Consider the following 17,367-nt stretch of genomic DNA (forward strand, 5'->3'; position numbering starts at 1 on the left):
AACCTAACTCGGTTCCAATTTGTTATTCTTACTATGATTGGCTGCAAAAACAACAGGGCTAACCAGTGATAGGATAATGTTTTGTTGGGTGGGTTTTAATTGTGCACAGTTTCCTAGTAAGTGTAATATTACTTGTGTAATAGAAAATAAAAAAAAGGACTTGTCATTAATATCTCAGTCAGGGAGCCTGAATGTTCGAGTCCAAGTCACATAAAATGCTACTCGAGTCCTAGAAATCTGCCATTTATATTCTGTATATAATCTGTATGTTATTATTTTTCGTGGTACAAATATTAAAATAAAATTAATAAATGCATTATTTTGTGACTTATCGTGCAATATTTTTTATGTGCAGCTATATTTATGTTAAAATGTGTTAACTTTGACCCCTTCTAAATAGTTGAGTGGAAATAATCCTTTTTTTTTTTTTAAGTTGTAATAATATGTATTATGTATTACACATATTGTATGGCAATCAAATTAGAGTATTGTTATGGTGGATTTAAAACAAACATGCATGCAAAATAAATAAAATCACGTTTCATCTGCTTCCCCCTGCTGAATTATTATTTACTGAACCCTAATCACAATAAAAGTTAGTACAGCTCAAATAAACATTTGCCATAGAAAAATGTGCAAACGTAATGCTGCATATCGAAGCAGTGAGGTACGCTGCCACATATTATAAACATGGTAACTGCACAGGGTAACTATGGAAAATCATCGTGCAGATGTACTGTGGTAAGTTAGTTTTAAGGGAGCCTACATAAACAAGTACTTGCTTACAGTTATATGAATGATATTTTTTAAGCAAAAAGTAAAGTTTGTCAAGGAGTGATTTCAACAAATATAAATTATGTAATTAAAACTTTTTTTTTTTTTGTTACATTTTTTTGCCAAAAACACATTTTATTAAATATTGAAATACAGCCATTTGTTAAAGAATGAGAAAAAAAATTGAACGGTGCGATTGATCACCTGAAGATACAAATACATTAAACATGAATTTACTTTACACCTAGATAGATAAGATGACAAATGTCACATTTTTAAACAAAAAAATAACTAATGGCATTTCGGTCCAGTAATCTTCATTGAATTTCCAAAGAACCTCCCTTGAAATTTGCGCATGAACAATGTAGGTGATATCTATTTTTTTCACGGCCTACTAATTTCCTGTGACAACGGATTTGAACACTTGCCTCTCCTGATGAAAGGTTTGAGAGACTAGTTACTGTGCCATCTAATCACCCAGTTAAGTTTCCATAAAAAAATAAAATATAACTTGTTTAAATACGCATGTCAGTACTGCCAGCATCATCTCTAAGATCTCGTCTTCTCTCTCATTCTGTGTCTCTTTGTCTATTGCAGGTGGCACCGCTTTAGTCCTATATTACCGTTTCCTCCACCCTAAATCGACCGAGATCTCCCTCAGCTACCAAAGCGGCCAACCAAGCAGTGCATGCTGGGATAAAGGGTCAACTTCCTTTTCCCCTGGAGATAAAGATGCAGCCTTCTCTCCTCCCCTCCAAACTTATTGTACCAGGTCCCCCACTGGAGTAACAGAAACTGACCTGGAACATGGTGGAATATCTGCTCTGGAGCCTCCCGTTATGGGAACATCCATTGACGAAGGGCACCATCACTGGCTGCTGCTCCGGCTGGCTCTGAAGACAGGCGACCTAGAGAAAATCCACAGGAGTTACGGTGCTGGGGGGGCTACAGCTATCTTGGGTGTGGTAGAGCACAAAAAGGCAGAAGAAAAAAAGGTGATGGATGAGGAAGAGAAGGATAAGGAGGAAGAAGGAAAAGGGGAAGATGAAAGGGATCAGCCACAGTTAGGGCTTCCTCTCCTACTGGACCCTGCAGCCAAATGGGATCATGCTGTTGTTCCATTTTCAGAAGATGAAGATACTGGGGAGACCTCCCAGTATGTTAGCCTTCAGACCAACCCTTTGGAGGCCCAGAGGAAGAGAGGACTTACCCCAGGGGGCGAATACAAGAGGGGCTGCCCAGAAGGTCGATCTGTAGGGTTACTGGAGGATCCTGAATTCCAGAATCCAGAATCTAAAGCCTGCAATGAAGAAGAAAGCCCCACAGATTGCAGCTCTACAACATACTTCAGCGCAGACCCCCAGTCACCTGATGGGCCAGCCCAAGAACTCCCAAAGAGGGAGGATGGAGGAGAAGGGGCCAGCACATTAGGGGCCCAACTTGCTGAATTCAGCCCCATCGCAGGTGATGCAGGAAAATACAGGGGAAGTGGTAAACCCCCAGGGTTCAGGGCTTTGTTGAGCAGGAGGGATCCCATGTCTAAACTGGGAGTTGAACCTCAATTCACATCTACCCCAAAATCAGAGCCTGGGCCACAGAACTTGGAGCCCAGGGCTGGAGGGGCAAGGAGGCAGCTTGTGCCACTTGTGCCAGCTTGTGTAAAGGGATTTGGAGACAGTTTGGAATAAAATTGGAATAAAATAGACCTTCAGAAAGATATCTCTCAATGGATAATCCAGCACTGTATCGCTGATAGAATATGTTCTATCTCGCACCACCCTAAGAGTTGTAGCAGGGAAGTGAAGAGACTACGATTTAGCTAGAACATAACATAACTAACAAAATTGCAACCCCAAACATTTCCACCTGAAAACAATGCTGAGTCTGCTGACCATTCTGTTTTAGGTAATTATTTGTTTTAATGTGAATGACATTTTTTTATTTTAAAATTATTTCCATGTTTTAAGATGACTGATATTACACCCCCAGAGTCAGACAGCCATGTATTATATGCACAGTGACTATAATTGTCTTAATCAGAAGAGATCATGAGTTGTTTACAGTGGTTGCTATTTTATGTTCAAGGATTCATGACTGATGTTTGATGGAAATGTAGTATCAACAACAAAAATGTGATATTTTAGTATATTTTAGCCTAACCAGTATCCCACAAACCGCTAATCTGAACAGGGTCAGGTTCCAACTGTTTCCAATTGGATTTGGATATTTATCTGTGGCATGAAAAAGGGTGATGTGAATGGCTGTCTGGCTCAGGGGGGGTGCAAATGTGTTTTATCAATTAAGATCCCAGATGTTCTGCTTTGCTTTGCTTTTTTATCATTTTATATTGAACATGGTTATTTTGTTTACCTTTCTTATGATAAGCTCACGCATAAGCTTAATGAGAATTAAGTCAAACTCAATTGAGTGTAAATGTTTTAATCGTCATCATTCGAAATCTCACAAGCTCCAGTTAGTTTCCAAGAAAGTTTAGCAGTCATTACCCTAGTTAATACCCAGTATTTTGATTCTATATATAAACAAATTTAAATCTCCCTGAGATCTAAATTGGAAAAGACATAAAAAAAAGAAAATTCACAATATTGTAAAACTTGTTTTTACAATAGCAATTATCTTGACTTTGAAGAGCAGTGCGATCGATACCCTGCTGCCACAGAATTTTTTGTCAAACACTTTTTAAAATTTCTAAATGTGACTGACAGCTGCTCTTGAATGTGGTTTTCTGTCCAAATGTTGAGGAGAGCTATAATTTGTTCTGCGTCCCACGAAGCAACAACTTTGTCGGGTTTGTTTTTGACACAGCCTTCACTTACAGCCGCCATTGTTCTAAACAGTTTATTTCTTTAGCACATGTCTTTCGATGACGTACTTCAGTACAGCACAGTTTGGCCCCGTTGGGTACAAGATACGAAATTGTACTGTCTGATGTGTAGCTAAGGTATAAAAGTGGAAACACCCTCTAGCTACACCTCACCTAGGGGCCTGTTTCATAAAAGCGATTTGCGAGGATTCCCAGTAGCAGACACATCGCAGGTTGCAAAATGCATTTCATAAAACTTTCGCAGGGCTGCGACGTAGCAGGTTTTCCCCTGAAACCTGCAAGTGCTGGAGGGCAGCCACAAGTACTACTTTTCATCGCAAATAGTTTTAGTAGATGACAAGATGGCCCTCATACTCCTAGCTCGCCGTCGCTATGGCAGAGAAATAAGAAGGGAAAGAGTATTCAGGGACCAGGCAAATCCTCTTGATGCATATACTGATGTAGAATTAATATCCAAGTATCGATTGCCAAGAGCGGAAATAATGAATATATGCAGTTTATTGGACAATAAACTAAGAAACCAAACACATAGAAATAAGTCACTACCTGTATCACTGCAAGTCTTGACTGCTCTAAGATTATATGCAAGCGGTAGTTTTCAAGAAGTAACTGGCGACTGTCATGGTTTAATATTTATGTCAATATTGTGTCCATCCTTTTTCAATTTAGATGCCGCTTTAGTATTTTTTATATGCTGAAATGAGTGAAACAAAGCAAGCAATAAATGCCTGTTAGAATGCCATGAATAGATATTTCTGTGTATTGTAATAGCTAATTTAGATGGATAACAAAAGACATGTTCATTTACTCCAAAACTGAGTCATACATACTCGGGGCCACTCCGCTTTCTTCTCTCATCTGGCTCACGTCCAATCCACCCTCAACACCGGAAACAGCTACTTCGCCGATTATGTTTAGCACCATCTTTTCCTCCTCATTGAGGTCTTTTGGTATTCCACTACCACCTGTCCTTTTCATCTCTGTTCTGCTTTTTGCTTCTTTCACTTTTGTTCTGCTTGAAAGGTCTGTCCATTTTCTGTTCTCATCCCAACCCCAAACGCATTAACTTCATCTGTGATCATCTGCCACTTTTTTCTTTTCGTCGTTGTTAGAGTTCCTGTAAACTTGCCGAATAGTACCTTTTTATTCTGACCTACAAGGTCAATAATTGTTGTTATTTCCTCCTTCGAAAAATGTGTTTTTCTTGTAGCTGTCATTTTCTTCGGTGCTTTAAAAGTCGATTGTCGAGTTCATGATTTACTCATTGCAGATCGCATTGCTATAGTACTTGCTTCCAGTTTAAAGCGCTTGCAGCGAGAACCTTTGCGACGTAGCAAGCACACTTGCTACTACTTGCAATCGCAATTCTTTATGAAACGGGCCCCAGATTGTCAAGCTGAGCTGTAACTGGGGAACGAGGCATTACTGGCCTGTTTGAGACAAGTTTTACTGATACAGTGAAGTACAAAAGGAAGCACGCAGTCGGTCATTTCTGCGCCACTGAACAAAATGTTTTAAATGTATACTTTTTTTTTTTTTTTAAATAACTTGTTCAGATGTGCTCCAGAATTGTATTAACTGCTGTAGTTTGATATGGTACATTTTTCCACAGTCCAGTCTTCCTTGCGTTGATTTATCAAAAAAGCAGATCATGTTGATTGTCCAGTTTTTTTGTCGTTCACAACCTGGTGTCCTTCAATCAGTGGACGTCAAGTGAGTCGCGAAAAACGCATTAAGACCTCAGACGACATTACATTTGCAAAGTTAAAGTAGTACACTCTCACTATCTGTAACACTTTTTTGTGTTTAATAATACATCATAACATTTGAGTCATATCTGCAACATTATATACCAGTATGGTAGAACTTTTAACTATATGAAATCATATTGAAATATGTTAAACTTTTGTTATTGAAAGGTTTGCTGCAAGATTCAGTCCCTTTATATGTCATAATATCAATTTGTCGTCCAGCCGTTGTGATTGTGGTATTAAGGTAGACTTATGCAAATATAAATTAGATATAGTTCCCATATTCTTGTATTTGTAAATTAACTTATTTTTATAAAAATACCAGATTTGTGTTGTAGGCTAGAGAGTACAAAATTACATCATCTTATAATTACTACACAGGCATGTTGCTTAAAGTTAACATTTATACAGGAAGCTCCGGACGGTCTCCACATCAAATAAATGTTTTGCACATCCCAAACAAGGAAAAGTTTAAATATATTAACATGATATATGGATTTAGTATTTTAAACATAGGCTATTTTAGAAGCACAGGTGTTGCAGAAGGACTGAAGAGCTGTTTAACTTATCTGTCTGTCAATAATTTCTCATAATTTTGTGCACGCCCGCCTGATCGCTAAGGGATCAGTTTGCACAAGACCTGACTCTGTTTGGGGTCAGCAAAACATTACATCAGAGTAAGAAACATTGTGCAATAAGGTTTCATGGGGGATATTTTGTTTACAATTTTTGTAAAGAGGTGGTTCAAATTTTCCTGCTAAAATTGCTTATACGAGCCTAAAGAAGATGGGAATATTAAACAAAATGAAGGTAAATATTCACTTTAAGTGAGCAAATACGGTATGACTATTTAGCGATTAATAAATGATTACAGTACATTTTAATTCATTGGCTAGATCATGGTGCACCTTCCAAATGGAGTAGACACGCTTTTTGGCTGATGCTTACTTTTAAAAAAGGAGTTTGGGGTCTGTGAAACCAGCCATATGTGAGTGTCTTCTCTCTTCTCTCTGCCTGTTGTGAGATTCAGTTATATTTTTTGTTCTATAACCTTATCACCAGAAAAGACAACGTTGTGAAACATGAACAGCAACAGATTATGGTCAGTGCTAACAAGAAATCTTTATTATTATTATTATTTATTTATTAGCAGACTGTACCATTATGGAAGCTTCTACGTTGCACATCACTTTTTCCAGAAAGCACACTATAACAGTGGGTGTTTTAAGTAAGTGAGACGCTCCATGCAAGAACCCACTTGACGGCATGCTCAGTTCTGTACCTGCTAAACAGCTCAGATAACTGCAGAGCAGGTTTCATTTGGTGATCCAAGTGAGCAGAAAAAAACTTGCTCTGAGCCGCTCAGTTACTTAACGCATTGATGCAAGGTGGTTTGCAGTGCTAAAGACAATGACAAACAACAAAGTACTGTTGAAATGGTGGTTTATTTATAATCTAAAGTCTGATGACAACAGTAAAGAAATGGAGGGCTGGCAATACACAGCGATGTGTATTGCACAGTTCAACAAACAACGGGTTGCAGTCCCTGCCTCAAGATGGCTTCACATGTACCTGCATGGACCTCTCAGAACTACATTTCCCATCATCCTCCCGCTCACATATGTAACTGAGATGGATTTACCAGTGAGCAGGAGGATGATGGGAAATGTAGTTCTGAGAGGTCCATGCAGGTACATGTGAAGCCATCTTGAGGCAGGGAATGCAATTTAGAAGTGTAAACAGTTTTAGCAACACACGAGAATATGTAACACAATAAAATAAAAAGGTCCTTATGTAGCCTTTTAAAAGGTTGTGAATAGGTTTCTAATAACTTTTAATGAAGGTTTTTTTTTTTTTTTTTTAATGTGGGTTTTAGTTGATGGGATAAAGCTACATATTGACTTTTTTATTCATATGTACTGGCCAGTGTACAAAGACAGGCAACCTTTAAGCAGTTCAGTGCTTTGGGTAATGGTTTATAATACACACAATATACAAGGTGTGCTACATCTGCAGACACTTATATATCCAGTTGCTGCAGGAATGGACAAATTGAAAAAAATATATTGCCGGCTTATGCAGGATAGAGGATACACAAAGCAGACCTCCAAGGAAAATACGATAGCACAATAGGGCTTAATCTTCCATTTGAGTTTAACCATCACCATAGCATGGTTTTATGGGTATTCCTTAAGATGAGGTGTATAAGTGAGGCCTATTTACACTGAATAATAAAGATCCTGTGTCATTATTAAAGATGGTTGTCATTGATTAATCTCAGTGCATGTTGAGAACGTTGTAAAGGGTTTAATTAGATTGCTGAATCTTGGTTCTGACCAAAATTTGTCTTATTTACTATAACATTTCTATTTCAGTAAACTACATTAGGCTTGTATGTGTGACTATAAAGACTCTAAAACACTGAGACAGTAAGCATTACAAAATGCAAGCATGTGAACGTGTGGTTTACAGTGCTCAGGTAATACAGGTGCTACAACAACGACAGATACAAAGTTACGGTTCAAAACAATGATTTATTTTCTCCTTTGTTCCGTTTGAGACCGTAAAATAATAATTCTGACTCTACCCAAAAATGGGTATTGTCAGCGTTTAAACAGCAGGGTTCAGTCCCGAAATAATAATACACAAAACAACACACAACACAGACACAGCCACTTCTCCTGACAGTGTGTGCTCTGAGTGCAGGTGTGGTGCAAGGTAATTAAAGTGACAAGTGTTACAGTGTAGTCCGGGCTCGATGCTGGCCTGTAGCGACAGTTCTCGGATCATGTTAGCCATCTATCAGTGACAAACACAGACAGTTAGTTTCCACAAAACAAACAAAACACACTCACGATTGTTTTTTACACAGTCCGTTTCCTTTTTGGTCAATCTCATAACCACATCAAAGGAACAGATTACATTGTCACACCCCCTGTTATACCCTTAGTCATGCTCCCCTGCGATAGCTAGTCCAGTCACGTCTTCTCCAATCCATGACCGATACATCACGTACCGCTTTAGGGCGATGACATCAGGCATTATGACTCCGCACCCTTCCTGGATGGCTGCCTTCCGACTGACCCTGGAATGAACTGCCAGACCAACCAGTACTCTGCTCCTGTTAAACAGCGCCCTCACAGATCTGTCACAAAGTGGTACTCATCTGTTTCATGAAATGTATTGGACACGGTTTTGTTCATAAAATTACAGGATCCATCCATTTGTCTACTTTTTATTTACCTTTTTATATTGTATTTTATGTTATGATTGTTGCTGTAGTGCTGACGTTTTTGTAAACCATTGCATTATTCTCAAACCATTTATTTGTCATTTTTATGTATTGATGATTGTGTTAACTTATATAATCCTGTATATTAATATTAGAGATGTATCATCGAACATACTGTGGACTCAGATTGCTTATTTAAATCAACTAGGGGTGGTGTTTTACTGCACTTTCATATTAGAGCTGGTGATAAATCCCAGGGGTTTCAGTATTGGGAGTCACAATAGTCACTTTACTTAGAAATGTAGTTAGAATAACAGGTGGAAGAAAACTACATTAATTACCTAGAGGTATACAGGACCAAACTTTATGGGAAATGTAAGGTATTGCCATGGCTATCCCAATTGTTTCAGCAGCATTTAAAATGTTTTTGTCAGCTCTAAATACTCTTAACATGACATACAAAATAATATTTTAATATCTGGGGATGTACGAGGAGAGATGGGCAGTCAAAAAAAGTGGTTCTTGTTCACCTTGTTGAAGAGACAAAACATAAACAGTTGTAAATGAGGACGGATCTTCACAAAACTTGTGTATAGGAATTATACAAACTCTCTAGCACTTAATCTGTATAACTTCTTACATGTCTGAGAACACAGCCTGGCCTAGCGGTCTAAAGCACCATGGCCAAGTCTCTGACACATTTACATGTGCACATGCCAACTAAAGCCCACATAAACACAGATACATTGTAAAACTAATGTAAACCCTACTCCAATGTTCCAAACAGTGGAGCCATTTTATTAGTTTAATGAGACCCAAAAACAGTACTGGTTTATTTTAGACCTGATTTAAAGACATTTCTGCAATTTACACATGCCCTTAGTATGCATATCCGTTTAAAATGTAAGTACTTTTTCATGTTTTTTTTTTGTTTGTTTGTTTGTTTGTTTCACATTCTGCAGCAATGTTGCAAATCTTGTTCCTAGTGGAGTGCATACCGAATAATTTAACATTAAGGCAATGCAGTCAAGAAACAGGTACTTTGGCAGAGACTTGGAGATTGAAGAACCTGCCAGTTAAATAGAACTTTGTGTTATCCACAGCTGTCTCCATTGCACATTTTAAATGTCTAGAAAAAATAGAATCAACTGGAAACTTGGAAAACCATTTTAAATCACTCATTAATGTGTTTGTCATTGATGTTGTGCCGAACTTGCTGGAGTCTGTTGTTCAAAGAGAGTAGACTGCACCAAGTACAGACCCCACACAACCAAGTAAGCCTGCAGTCTCGGTCTACTACTCCTTTTGTTAAAGATGTATTGGTTATTACCATTATACTATCTTGCTTTGGCATCTTAAAAATGTTTAGTAATGGATCATTTAAAATGTATTTAAGATCCATTGGCAAACAGACAAACGCTCACACACACATTAAACTTTTACGGCTGGTTTCACAGACCCTGATTAGCACTAATCCTGGACTACCTTCGTGCTAATCGGGGTCTGTGTAACAAGTCATTAAATGTTAACATTTTAACATTGCATGTGGTTTAGAATTTCATCACTTTTGCTTGCTAATTCTCTATTGTAACTTCAAAGTTGCATTAGAAAATTAGAAGTGTAGTGAATTAAGTATACAATTATTTAAATATAAATTAGTCTCTAGGCGCCCTGTTTAAGAACCTCCAAATTTTAATAACTGAGACATACCATAATAGTTCGACGGAATCATGTAGATCTCGGATTCCCTTGACAATAACCGACAGTCACACGACGTGTCAGAAATATAAAACAATAGTTTATTTAAGAATAAAAAGGAGTGCACAACTTATCTAATATTACAGAAAGGAAAGGCTATTGGTTAGAGATGCGTCAAGTGTACAGTTCATTGATTCCATAGTCAAACGATTACAACGACCATAACATCATTAGCATACATGGTTAATATACTAATATTAAATATGGCTTATCACCCAAAGTGTCTGCTTTGCATTAGTATTTCCAATACCGATTTCTCATTGTAATCGATCATGTCAATATGCATGAGAATTAATTCAACTTCCCATTCAGAACGGAATCCAACATTCCAGTACCTAATTTAGCAAATTAGTTTTACCGTGTTAATTTAGTTTAGACGTCATGTACCAAACTAATAATATGTTATCAACCTCAGTTGATTATATATTCAAATTAACTCAGAAATGGGGCAATGATCAAACGAGACAACTCCTTTGAGTTGCACATTTCAACAAACAAAATACATTTCTTACACACTCTAAAACAGGAAGCTATATTCTATTCCTAGAACAGTTTATTTACTAACTTGATAGCATTTACTACAGTTACTTTCTCAAGTCAAAGTTTAATATTAGATATGTTGAATACTTATCAGTTTCCATATAAAGAAGTCAATATGTGTTGATGAACACTGCAGCTCTTTGGATCTGAAGTTCCAATGAAGATGGTTCTTTGCTGTATGCATTGTATTGCGTAGGCTCGCAATAAACAAATAGTTATTTTCAAATGGATATCAGCTTGTTGATCTCCAGTTCTTGCAGCACTATACTTGTTGTTGGCAGTTTTCCAACTGGAAATAGTTCTGTTGATCAGATGTAACTCAGTTCAGACAATGTGTTGCAATTGAAGAGTTATGTAATTCGTAGAAGTGTTCTTGTTGCAATTCTTCTGTATGGCTAGTACATGACCTTAGGTCCAGATGCTGGCTATGCTTCCGTTTACTGTTTCAGTCTCTCGTAGGGCAAAGAACTACGGCTCTCTTCAAAGCTGATTTTAGCCATTCTTCAGAACATTGTTTCTTCCTTGCCTTCCGTGAATTTGATCACTTATGCTCCCATGATTCAGGAACTTTCTTCAGAGCAGTTTAGCTTCCATTTTGTTCCTCCGCACTCCAAGCCACTTCTAGTGGGTGGAGCTCACTTCTTTCTATTGCCTGGAGCGCTGTTCCTTCTGTGGGGCACACTTCTAGTGTGGGGAGCTCATGGGAAGCTCTCTCATGGGGCAAACACGTTCAGAGACAGCCCATTGTTCTCAATTGGTCCGTGGCTTCGACCCTGTCGGCTGTATTTATGAGGGGTACTGTTCTCTGTCCGAGGTGTCAAAGCATACTTAAAACTGTCTGGCTTGCGTTGTGCAAGATACTGCCGGGGCCTAAATGATTCAATGACAGGAAAAGATAAACACTTGTACAGCAGTTAGTTTACGACTCTTTCTAAAAGCATTCTTGGTCAGTGGGGGAGTTTGTGAGCAGAAACTGAGTAGACACAGAGAATGGCTTAAGACCCCCCTTTGAATATTTCAGTTCTGTTAATTTCATGCACAGAATGATATTATGACCCACTCTGAAGCTACAGCTACTTCCCCTACTACCTGACATGCTCTCAGCAAGTAACATGCTTTGACCCAGAAGATACTGCTATGGTGAAATGACTAAGGAGGTAATGCAGTAACATACTTCCTGGAAGGATAGGCAAGCAAAATGAAAACCTAGTATAGTACCAGAAAATACATGTTTGCTATATCATGTATTTCTTTCAAACTGCACATTTGAGACCCATGTAGCTAACTGAAGTGCAAAAAGGATAAGATTTATGAAATATTTTTTGTTCAATCACTTTAAAAACATAATGTTAATTTACTGAAAGTTGTGTGACAACAAAATCTCTATCCCAATCAAAACTCAAACAGATTTACAGATGGAATTGTTCAGATATCTCTGCAAATGAATGCATTTGGTAAAAAAAAGCAGCCCTGATGAAAGAAAAAGCACAGTAAACCCACAATAGGTAAAAACTATAAATTGGGCTAACTACAGTGGCTCTCAAAAGTATTCACCCCCCTTGGACTTTTCTACATTTTATTGTGTTACAACAAGGAATCAAAATTGATTTAATTAGGAGTTTTTGCCACTGATCAACACAAAAAAAGTCCATAATGTCAAAGTGATAAATAAAATCTGCAAATTGTTCTAAATTAATTACAAATACAAAACAGAAAATAATTGATTGCATTATTCACCCCCTTGAGTCAATATTTGGTAGAGGCACATTTGGCAGCAATTACAGCCATAAGTCTATTTGGATAAGTCTCTACCAGCTTTGCACATCTGGACACTGCAATTTTTGCCCATTCTTCTTTGCAAAATTGCTCAAGCTCTGTCAAGTTGGATGGGGACCTTTGGTGAACAGCAATTTTCATCTCTTTCCACATATTCTCAATTGGATTGAGGTCCAGGACATTGACCTTTTTGTTTTTAAGCCACTCCAGTGTGTCTTTGACTGTATGTTTGGGGTCATTGTCCTGCTGGAAGATGAATCTGCTCCCAAGTCCCAGGTCTCTTGCAGACTTCAGCAGGTTTTCTTCCAGGATTTCTCTGTACTTTGCTGCATCCATTTTGCCCTCTATCTTCACAAGCTTTCCAGGCCCTGACACAGAAGCATCCCCATAGCATGATGCTGCCACCACCATGCTTCACGGTAGGGATAGTTTTCTCAGGATGAAGTGCGGTGTTAGGCTTGCGCCAAACATAGCGCTTCGCATTGAGGCCAAAAAGCTCTATTTTGGTCTCATCAGACCACAGAATCTTCTTCCACTTGGTCTCAGAGTCTCCCACGTGCCTTCTGGCAAACTCTAGCTGAGATTTGATGTGAGTTTTTTTCAACAATGGCTTTCTTTTTGCCACTCTCCCATAAAGGCCAGTTTTGTGAAGCACCCGGGCTATTGTTGCCGTATGCACAGTGTCTCCCAGCTCAGCCGTGGAAGACTGTAACTCCTTTAGAGTTGCCATAGGCATCTTGGTGGCCTCCATGACTAGTGCCCTTCTCGCCTGGATACTCAGTTTTTGAGGATGGCCTGCAAATCACTGTTTGAGCTATAATCTTCTTTTACATTTTTTTACTTCTGCAACTTTGCAGTGGACTTCTTGTGAATTGTTTTTTTTTCTTTTTAGAGAAATTGATTGTCCGTTTCCAGTTTAAGTTTGCAAAAAAAATGTATCATTAATGGTAAATGTACCTCTTTTTGACAATAGGAAAACACCCATCAGATTGCAATTGATTGCACCTGCACCAAAATATGACAGCGCACCACATTCTGACATCACACAGGTCAAGTTTTGGTACACGTACCACATTTTGAGATGTACCACTTTCTAACACTACACCGGCTCTATAGTCCAGATAACGACTTCTAGTGAAAAGTGAAAAACAACGTCCACAAACTTGAACTTGAAGCTTATCTATAAACTTCAGGTACATTCAAACAGTATTCCAATTCCAAAAAATTCAACCCCACTAGTCATTTCCTCTCATTCAGGGGGATATTTTGCCACAGCTTAACTCTTTTCATGTGCATCTAGCTTTTGGATGGGCCGGGGGTAAGCCATCTATGTATATTGGTTGGAATTTATTTTCTTATGCACGATTGTAGGCTATAAATAAATAAATTTGAAGTGCCATTTGTGTTTGTAGTTGTTAGTTATTATACATGTATACCATGTATGTAACACTTCATGATATATTTATTAAGCTTTTAAAACTACAATAGAACTTGCTAAACCAATACACAATTTGTTTATATTTAATTGTTCAGTGAATTCCTGTAATCATGCATTGTCTCTACTCTTTGCTTGCCTCTGTGATAAATAAACTCAACATGATTAGAAGTAGCCACTGAACATTTCACAGTATAATAAGAACATTTTATATGCATACAAATGTGTGAAGGTTAACGTGTACAATGAACATAAAGTGTGGGGGGAGGTTTGACAACACTACAAATATGTTATCTTGTGTGGATTAAACATAGGTGTTAAAAGCCAAGGAAACATTGCAAATCTGCAATCACCTAAGGAAACTTTATTGTAGTATTTGATATGCTGTTTTCTATACCAAGATTTCAGTTGTATAATTTAAATAAAATCTACAGTAGAGGTCAGCTGTCATATAATGTACGTATGCAGAATTCAAATAGGCTACAGTTGCATTGATAATTTCTTGGGTGCAAATAACGTATATCATTTTAGCATACAACAAACATCCCATAAGGTTAAAATGGTTAAAACAAGTGAATAAATCTCATTCATAACCACAAGTATAGAAAAGGCTAAAATATTGTCGTAACTACAAATGTTGAATTTTCGAGGTAGTCTGTAAGAAATTAACTCTGGTCCTGTACATGCCATCTCTCTCTCTCTCTCTGTGTCATCTGCATCACAGCCACGGTCTGTTAAATGTCTGTTTCAAGGTGAGTTATATACTCTTTCGTTAATTAAAACCCTCTTTTTTCAAACACAAATTAACTCCTGATAAATTATGACAATTAACATGGATTTGCTTTTAAATTCCCACGCAAACAAAATAGTCGCAAGAAGTACTGCTCATTAAGATATTAAAATTAGTTTGTAAATCAACATAATTTCAGAAATCACATTAGGATGATTAACGAAATAGGCATATCGACCACTTGAAAATGTCAAAATCAATGCTACATACCGATTTCTGGATTAACACTAGAGTTATCATTTAAGACCTTTTGAAAATCCTGCCCAAATTCTGCAACAAATAATGGGATACTCTTGTCCTTAAAATCAACTATAAAGGCTTTACATATCTTTACTGACAGAAATGCAGTATAGAGACTCATATGCACTGTTTAGGTCAACTGAACAGAGCTCAATGTATTTGTGATATAAAAAGTACACTTTATATTTGCTTAAATGAGAATATACCATTGACTGTATTCTAACAAGTGATAAAGACAAACTCATTGATTACCAGAGAAATTTGTTTAGAGAAAATACCCTGCTGTGAAGATCGACTAGGCTTGACTTTAAGAACATTTAGATTCTATCAAACTTCAAACAGATTTTTGTTTACACCTTGAAACTGATAACAGGACCAATGTAAAGTTCTTATAGACATTGTGTCTCCGAATGTGAATTCCATGAGATCTGGTCAAAAATCAAGTAATACTGCCATCTAGTGGACGATGGAGATGGTTCAGTTTGGAATTAAATTAACATTGTATTCAAAGGGAAAATATGTTAACTATTCTGAATGAACCAAAGTCATTGTATTTATCTTGCTCTTATTGTATTACTTGTACTGTAACACTTGAAATGTATTTGCTTACGATTGTAAGTCACTCTGGATAAGGGCGTCTGCTAATAAATAAATAATAATAATAATAATATTCTAAAAACGATGTACTTGTGAACTTGTAAATTTACACACATTAAAACTATAGTATATTAAAAGCCTTAATTAAATCACTAAAAATGACGTAATTTATCATTCAGGAAATTGATTCAAATGTAATTAATTCATTATAATGATGATTATGGGACTTACAGGATTTATTTTGATACTGCATTGTGTGAAACCATATCTGGAAAATAGAAATGTGATTATTAAGTAAAAATGTATAACTTAGGAAAAGTTATTTCACAAAAGAGTATTTTTAACTAAATGCATTTTCTGTGATTTTACGTTTTGTGTTCAAATGAAAATGGGGAGGTGTCTTTTTGATTAAGTTGTTGTTATGATGTCATATGTTTACATTCAAAACAGCCAATACAATTACCTGATTGAGGATTTACCGATGGAATGACTAGGAGAGCTGACCAATTGAATGACAATAATCTGAGAGAGACACCTATTCTCAAATGTTATAAAAATGCTTGCAGCATGGAAAACACTCTCTCAACAAGAACTTCCTAAGGAAATCTCTCTCTCAAACAAATCAAAACTCTCCAATGAAAATATCTTAAGAAAGCTGACTCTTGGAAAAGCTACACAAAAACATCTAAGTGTGTACAATTGGACTGAATCGCTGTAACATTCTAACATCACAAAAACTAAAACATAGCTGCTGAAAACAACTTCTTGAAGAAAAGATCTTAAATCAAAAGATCAATAAAAAGACTTTATTGCTACTAAATCTAAAAGTATGTAAACAGAAGAATAATAGTTATTTAATACGAAGTGCTTTCTAAGCATCATCTTAAGCACACAGGTGTGGCTTTGTTGCATTGTGGGATATGGAGTCCTAAAGAAAAAAACATCTTGTTTTTCTTCAGACTACTAACTGAAGACAGGTTTCTAAGTTGAAACGTTTTACTCAAGCTGAGAAAGCGATATAATTCTTCCTTGCACGACTGTTTCAACTTTCTTCACATATAAGGACTGGTAACTAAACAACTTCTCAATTTCCAGGATGCATAACTCGATTGTATTTTAAATTCTGTTTAAATTGAAGTAATATTAAAGTATGTTGAATTACATGATTGAATATATTTAGAATCTTAATTACAACTGAATATATGGTTAATTTGTCTTGAACATACTTAGTATAATACTTGTTTATACATTGAAAACGAATTACTACAATCAAATACAATCTACTCTTATTTTTGTAACTTTAATAAAAGAAGGTATTTACTTTCAACATGATTTGTCTTTTTTTGTTTTTGTATGTTGAAACAAGCACTGATATGATAACGTTGAATTGAATCAAAGTTGAATATTGTCTAAACCTTAAATCATATGCCGAATGAATCAATCATATTTATAGCCAGAATTCTAAGATGACTGTAGAATATATATTATTTATTTAAAAATTGTTTATTCAGGAAAGTCATATGAGCTTGTGGCAAAGTGGTTGATTGTGAACAGGTGCAGAGGTGATGCAGTGCAGGAATAACAAAGACAGAGATTGCAATCCGGGAATGGAAAAGGGGTATTTTATTTTTA

At 36.8% G+C, this 17,367-nt stretch overlaps 1 protein-coding gene across 2 annotated transcripts in view; it reads left to right on the plus strand.

The window, feature by feature from the left end:
* The window catches only part of LOC117410774 (XK-related protein 5), an 84,593-nt gene extending 67,538 nt beyond the window's left edge, over positions 1 to 17,055 (plus strand). Inside the window, exon 7 of one of the 2 annotated variants that reach the window (XM_034017566.3) lies at positions 1,372 to 17,053. In XM_034017566.3, coding sequence (XP_033873457.1) covers positions 1,372 to 2,462 — 1,091 coding nt within the window. In that variant the 3' untranslated portion in view covers positions 2,463 to 17,053. Of the gene's footprint in view, positions 1 to 1,371 lie in introns of both variants that reach the window. The other variant, XM_059025355.1, reaches the window with a different exon arrangement.
* The last annotated feature ends 312 nt before the right edge of the window (positions 17,056 to 17,367 follow it).

The sequence above is a fragment of the Acipenser ruthenus genome, chromosome 6 (genome assembly GCF_902713425.1).
Source record: "Acipenser ruthenus chromosome 6, fAciRut3.2 maternal haplotype, whole genome shotgun sequence".
Classification (NCBI taxonomy): domain Eukaryota; kingdom Metazoa; phylum Chordata; class Actinopteri; order Acipenseriformes; family Acipenseridae; genus Acipenser; species Acipenser ruthenus.